The following is a 7,539-nucleotide window of genomic DNA, read 5'->3' on the forward strand; positions in this document are numbered from 1 at the left end:
AGATAGACAGATAGACAGATCACCTCTGTATATGTTGAATATGCATGCAAATTTTTTTTTACAAAAATCTGTTAATTTGTAGGAAATTACTCGGAAATTGGGACACGTACTACACGTGATTAAAACTTTATTGATGTATCAAAAAATATATTAAAAAATAATAATGAATTAATTTGCATGGGAGAGATAACCTCCTAATTGGAATGTGTGATGTCACATTAGAATTACAATTTGAATCCTGATGGAAGGTTCTAGAATTCTTGTTAACTGGTGTATCTAGGAGTAAATATATCTCAGACAATCAGTTAGTTGCTTTGTTCAGTAGTGATCAGTTGTCACTTCTGATTTAGAGAAAACTAATCTGTTTGGCTTGCCATCATTGAGGATTTCAACCAAATAAACTCGTACATCACAGAGACTATGTGTAAGTTAGCAGCAGAGCTGCATATTTCACAGTTAAAAATTGATACATTTAAACATATTAAGATATTACTAGTCACCAAAGATTTTACATCAGGTTGTATTTATTTCACTATTATAAAGTAAAGTGTGCCTTCAGCTTTTTAGAGTTGTGGTGTTAAATATGTCTATACACAAAATATTGTATTTATGTACACTGACAATGTGTCCTCCTGTATTTTTCACATTTTCTAGCAATGGTTCGAAGAAGTAGTCGCCTGCAGGAAGCAGGCTACTACACGGAGGAAGGACTACCAACACTTTCCTTCAAAGAAAGCCCACGCAGGTAAGTTACTGTACTGTTTGTTTGTTTGCACATTTGCCCAATGTGTGCATAAATTGTACACATGTATCACACGTTTCAGTGTCCTCTAACTTGTTGTTTTATGTTTTAGGGTCTTTCGGCGGAGGTATCGTCGTCGGCATCATGTGGACGTTCCAGTTCACCACGAGTCCACAGACAGTGATGAGTCTAAGCACAGTCGCACAGTTCAGACTCAGACCAACTGCACTCGTACCACTGGAACACAAAGTAGCATGAGCTTTTCATGGCTGCTCCTTTTGGCTGGTAAGTGACTTCAGTCCTAGCAAAACCTGGAACTGCTGGTTCTATTTTTAGTCCTTCAAGTTTATTGAGGTTTTTTTTGTCATTAAAATTCACATTTCAAACTTTGTGTCCCTCAGGAATCGTATTATTTGCAGTGCACATGCAAGTACAAATACTCGAGCTCCAGTATGAGCTGCAGCTAAAGGAACAGCGAATGGAAACTTCTTTCCCTGTGGCGGACACAATGTCTAACTTCGCTTTAGAATCACAGGGTAAGTGACTTTTTCATCTGTCTCATCAATATGCATTCATTAGCTTTATTTTGAAACTTCTTTGGAGGTTGATATCTAACTACATATGTGTGTCCTTGATATATGTGCATGCAGGTGCAAGTGTTTTAGACCATTTGTCTTCCGACATGTATCGGGAACATACATGGCAAGGATATGGAATTTGGGATTATATATCTCAATCCTACTGTGGTGGACCGTCAGAACAACAGAGAAGAGTTATACAGGTAAGACATGCACTGCCATATTCTTTTTGTTTGACATGAAATATTAATATTACAGTTGTAATTAATGAACTGTGGAGTTTAAAACATATTTTCTTATTTCAGGGACACTCTTCACTACGTCCAGGAGAATGCTGGCCCTTTTCAGGTGAAACAGGACATTTGTTTATTTCCCTTTCTCATCCAGTTATTATCACACAGGTGACACTGGGCCACATCACCAAGAGCCAGTCTGTGAGTGGACTGATTGCAAGTGCGCCGAGGCAATTTTCAATCCACGTAAGTCAGATACTTTCAGTCATGATGCAAAAAAAATATTCTACATACGTCTGTTATTCACATACTTTACAGCAAGAACCTCAACTCACCTCTGTCTGTTTTTGTTTTCTAGGGAATGAGGACAGAGGACGGAATAGGCACCAACTTAGGAACACTGGTGTATGATCATGACGGCCCAGCATTCCAGACCTTCAACCTGCCTGTAAGTGTGATATAAGTGAGACATTGTAGTTTTCATAAATGTCCATTTTTTAATGTTGGTCACATTCCAAAACATAAATTACTTTTTTTCCTGCCAGTTAAACTAACTATATTATAGATAGGGCAGTATTTGCGATCAAACCTAAATGTCCTAACCTCTCCTCTCTCTTGTTTGTTACCAGAATCAAGAATTTTTCAGATATGTGAAGCTGGAAGTCGAAAACAACTGGGGCAACATCGATTACACGTGCCTATATAGCTTCAGGGTTCATGGCAAGGTAAGTAAGTAGATGGGTAAATCAATCTCAAAACATAAGGATAGGCTGTGTTAATACATCTGTAGGATGTTTATAGTACATCATAATTGTGGCTGTGACAGTTGCTAAGCAAAACTTGGGTATGGCAGAAATCCAGAGAGGCTATGGAGAAGGACTTTTGGTTGGTCTTAACGATGCTCTGGAAGACCGTTTGATGACTTGGGGCAGGAAAGCAGGGCTTGGTCCAGGCTGTAATCAGCACTGAAGGAGACCTGATAACCTGACCTGGGGTGATGGTGGAAAGAGCACTTTGAGGATCTCCTAAATCCAGCCCTCACGTCCTCTGTGAAGGAGGCAGAGTCTGGTGACTTGGGGGAAGACTTACCAATATCCCTGGCAGAGGTCCCCGGGGTTGTCAAAAGCTCCCCGGCGGCAAGGCGCCAGAGAGTGGAAGAGATTCGCCCTGAGATGCTGAAGGCTCTGGACATTGTTAGGCTGTCTTGGTTGACATGCCTCTTCAATGTCTTGTGAGGGTTTGGGGACAGTGCCTTTGGAGTCACAGACTGGGGAGGTGGTTCCCATACTCAAAACAAGGGGACCGGAGGATGTGCTCCAATTATTGGGGTATCACACCGCTCAGCCTCCCCGGAAAGGTTTATTCCAAGGTGCTAGAAAGGAGGCCAACTGATTGTCTCTAACCTCAGATTCAGGAGAAACAGTGTTGACGCCGTCCTGGCCGTGGAACAGTGGACCAGCTCTTTACCCTCGCAAGGCTGCTGGAGGGGTCATGGGAGTTTGCCCAACCAGTCTACATGTGATTTGTGGACTTGGAGAAAGATTACGACCGTGTCCTTTGGGTAGTCCTGTGGGAGGGTACTGCGGGAGTATATGGGGTACCTAGCTTGTTTTTATGAGCTATCCGTTCCTGAATATAACCAAAGTCAGAGTTGTGTCCTCATACTCAGCACGTCAAACTTGTTCTCAATGGGTGTTGGCCTCTACCATGGCTGTCCCTTGTGTCCGATTCTGTTTATTGTCCCATAGATGGGATCTAAAGGAGCAGCCGGGGGGAGGATGGTGTTCAGTTTGGTTACCACAGAATTGCATTCTGCTCTTGGCAGATAATGTGATTCTTATGGCTTCATCAAACTGGGACCTCCAGTTTAAATTGGGGTGGTTTGCAGCTGAATGTGTAGCGGTTGGGAAGAGAGTCAGCACCTCCAAGTCTGAGGCCATAGTTCTCTACCGGAAGACAGTGGACCGCCCTCTCTGGTTTGCGAGTGAGTCGCTGCCCCAGGGGGAAGGAGCTCATGTATCTTGGGGTCTTATTCACGGGTGAGGGTAGAATGGTGAGATGCGGAAGGTTCGGGTCGGCATCAACAGTGACACAGGTGCTATACCGGACTGTCCGGTGAAGAAAGAGCTGAGCTTGAAGGCTAAGCTCTGAATTCACCAGTTCGTCTATGTTCCAACCCTCGCCTATGGTCATGAGCTGTGCGTAGTGACCGAAAGAATGAGATCACAGATACAAGTGTCCGAAGGGAAATCTGGGATATTTTGCTTAGCCTGCTGCCCCCACGACCCTGCCCTATCCAGATGTTTTGAGGTTGATTTACCATGATAGACAGCATGGGGGCTCAGAGGTTAACGCTTCTGTTCTTCCCATGTCTGTGTGGGTTTACTCCGGGTGCTCCGGTTTCTTCCCGCAACCTAATTTGGTTTAATTGGCAAATATAATAATTAAATAAATGCGCTTAATTATAACTATATTGCTCTGTGTGTTTGATTCAATATTTAAAGAGTTTAAGTAATATTACTACAAGCTAAGTTCAGGTTAAGGCTTGCTGCAGGTCCTTGTACAACAAATGGAACTTCTTTTTTTTTTTGACTGAATATTTGAATATGTAAAAGCAAGATTGTGTAACTAGAAAATGGTTAAATATATTTTTCTCATGTTCATTTATTTTAGACTGTAAGGGCACTAATGTAAATGTATATATATGAATATGAATATAAACGTTAGTAGAAATATAAAAAAGATTGATTAGAAAATACTTTTTCATAGACTATTTTGAACTTTAGAAAATAAAACACATTTACAGTATAAGATCAAAATTACAAACATAATTTTCCAAGATATATCTAAAAATATCTTGCCACCATTTACGGATATTTATACATTTCCAAAAACAGATAATATTTTTAGTATGGGAAACACATAGACATGGTTTGCCATTGATAATACAATGAGGCATTGACTTCAGTGTTGCACTCATCACCATCTTACGTCGCCATCTCGTTTCTGGAAACGGGGAGCAGACCATATTTGGACTGTGGAGGTGCGAGAGGGATCTGACCACAACAACAACCTGACTGAGTGAAGTCGCATTCTCATTTTGTATTGAAATTTTTTTGCAGCCGCCGTCAGCACCCCCTGCTGGATTTTTTTGGTAGAATGCAGCTTTAGGCACTTCCTGGTTTGCGTCACTGCTCAGACCTGGAGGTTGCCGCTTGGTGTGTAGGCAAGCCACTATTTGTGACTGTTTTATGGATCATTCATGACAACTTTAATTAATGGGTGGTGACCTCTTGGTGGCCAAATGAAAGTACTTAGAATATGTTCTTTGTATACGAGTCAAGCTGTGGTATTGAGTCTGTTTGATAAACAGCTTTTGTTGTCAAAATGCTCAAAACTTTCAGCTACTGTAACTAATTGATTTGATAATCCATTATCAAGTTCAGCCAATCACTCAATTCTGATAATCTGTTTGCTTTCTTCTGTGAATTGCTTGAAAGAAAACAATGTCTACTCCAGGTAGAGATGTCAGAATTGACCAAATTATACAGAAAGACAGACATAATCTTTCAAATAAGTGTTTCTGGGGATGTAACAGCCTTTGTTGCAAAGAGAGAGAGAAAAAAAAACAGTATTTGATGTATTCAGTAGGTGATTACTATTTTACCATCCCATGAAGCAAAATAAAAGTTTTATGAATATGGCAGAACATTGCTTCAGGCTTAGATACATAATAGGAATAACAGCTCAGGGAATGGTCCGGCCCCCGGGTCCTTGGCTTTCTGAAAACGTGGCCCCCTGAAAAATGCAGTTGAACAGCACTGGTTTACAGAGTTTTCTATACATCTGTCCACTGTATGTGTGTTGCTGTTCCTCATGTGTGCTGTCAGCGATAATCCCTCATCCTCTGTTTGGCCTGAGAGCAGGTGGTGTAAACATGCAACGTGCCGCTCAGCCTGCCTGGCACCACAGGGCACTAGCACTACCCCACAGCAGGTGTGTATGTATGAGTGTGTGTGTGTGTGTGTGTGTGTGTGTGTGTGTGTGTGTGTGTGTGTCGGCGAAACCATGTGTCAGTGACTTTTGGGTCTCTGTGGGCTGTGTGTGTGTGTGTGTGTGTGTGTGTGTGTGCGTGTGTTTCTCCATAGCTTGTGGGTCTGAATCCCCTCCACCTGTCACAGAGGGTGGGGTGCAAAGGGAGGATGACAGGGTGCAGAACAGATGCTGTCTACAAAGCCAGCCGAACTGACTGAATTGCACAGTGTGTCTTCTGTATGTGTGTGTGTGGAGGCTATATGCCTTCTATGATGTGGCTGTGCTTGTGTGCACGCACATTCAGATCAGAGCTTTCAAGTCTTCCATACTTTGATGCTATGTCCCTGCACTTTCTTCAGCACAGAACAAAAGAGTGACAGAGGGAGACAGCTAGACACCAGTTTGACACCCAGTGGCTGTGGAGATAGTTGACACAGTGACAGACTGAGATAGGAGGAAGTGTGTGCTCGTAGCTCTGCGCTTCATCATTCCTCTATCTCTCTCCCAGTCTACCCCTATCTGTCTACGTGCCTGTGGGAGGGAGGAGAAATCTCCAAAGAAATGCCAAGCAGAGGTGTCCCAAAGTGACCAAGCCTTGTGTGAAGGCAACCCGCAGAGCAGCCTCAACTCACTTACCAGTCTCAATATCTAAGAAAACACATTTCCAATCACCCACAGCCCTGACAGGCCTCGTTCCTCTGTTGCACTACTCTGTGGAAATCTTTCCAAGGTTTAGTGCATGCATGAGAAGATAGTTCAGATCCTCTTCAGCATGCTCCATTTCCAGTGATTAGATGAGCTAACCTTGCACTTCATGGTCTTTTGCGGAGTTTCATGTCGTATTGGATTTACTGTAAACACAAGCACTTGACTGGAAAGCAGGCTCAGGGCACTGACAAGCTGCTGGAAAGAGATTCAAGGATAACTCCAAACTGTGGTGAAGGGTGGTGTTGGAAGATGAACTAAAGCTCCCAATCTACAAAAAAATACTAGTGTGTGCTGCATTTTGCCCCTTTTAACTTAAAATATTTTTGTCCAAATTGTAGCAGTGGGATGTCATTTCACTTTGGCAGACTTGACAAATACACCAGTCATTATTTTCCCAGACTCAATGCATTTTTAAGCCATGCCGCTCATGCCTCTAGGGATGGCAGTGCAGTTTGGTCCACCACTTTGGACTAGGCTGAAATATTTCAACAACTGTTAGATAAAATGCCATGAATTTTTTTTACAGAAATTAATGGTCCCCAGAGGACGAATCCTACTGAGTCATTTGAAACACAGCAGACATGGAACACAATAATCACACAATGATGCACAATCAATTAGCCAGTCCTATGGTGTGGAGAAGACAATAGACCTTTTTTATCTTTTAAAATGAAAATCACAGAATAACAATGTTTGCAAATGGCAGTTAATAAGCCAAAATACTGACTGATGACACTGAAAACACAGAAAAGTATTTTCTCCCCACTGTGCATACCTACTAATGAAGTAAAATATCCAACTGCTGAAGAAACTGACTGAGAAATTGTCCTAAGGCACACAAAAGATCCTGTATAAGCCCCCATTTGTTACGAACTTGGTTCAGGTACAAATTTCAAAACCCTGTATTTCATTCTGAAAATAATAATGGGTTTCCAGATATGGAAGGACTCAGTGGTGTTGCGTAAATATGGGTGAATGAAAGTGTGAGTGTTGAAGCAGTAGGTCGTCTGACTCAGTGGATGTAGACTGTTGGAATAAGCATACAGATTGGTTGCATCTCTCACTTGGCATTGTCTCTTCCCTTAGCTGTCTGGGCTTTCTATTTCTATCTATTTTGCAGGGTCACCGTCAATGCATCCAGGGCGTAGCACCACTAAAGATGATTGAGAGTGGTGTAAAGAATTGCAAACTGAAGCATTTCCCCCTTATAGCAGAATGATAATGGCTGACTTTTGTGATCCTT

General features: G+C 42.1%; 1 protein-coding gene across 1 annotated transcript; it reads left to right on the forward strand.

The window, feature by feature from the left end:
• The first annotated feature begins 287 nt into the window (after positions 1-287).
• LOC131976587 (SUN domain-containing protein 3-like) lies at positions 288-4,122 on the forward strand. The gene is made up of 8 exons (XM_059339686.1): positions 288-424; positions 655-745; positions 855-1,027; positions 1,144-1,278; positions 1,393-1,523; positions 1,626-1,799; positions 1,912-2,001; positions 2,183-4,122. Exons 1-8 carry the CDS (start codon positions 421-423, stop codon positions 2,288-2,290), a joined length of 906 nt encoding a protein of 301 aa, XP_059195669.1. The 5' UTR covers positions 288-420; the 3' UTR covers positions 2,291-4,122.
• Positions 4,123-7,539: the final 3,417 nt, after the last annotated feature.

This window comes from Centropristis striata, chromosome 8, assembly GCF_030273125.1.
Source record: "Centropristis striata isolate RG_2023a ecotype Rhode Island chromosome 8, C.striata_1.0, whole genome shotgun sequence".
NCBI lineage: Eukaryota > Metazoa > Chordata > Actinopteri > Perciformes > Serranidae > Centropristis > Centropristis striata.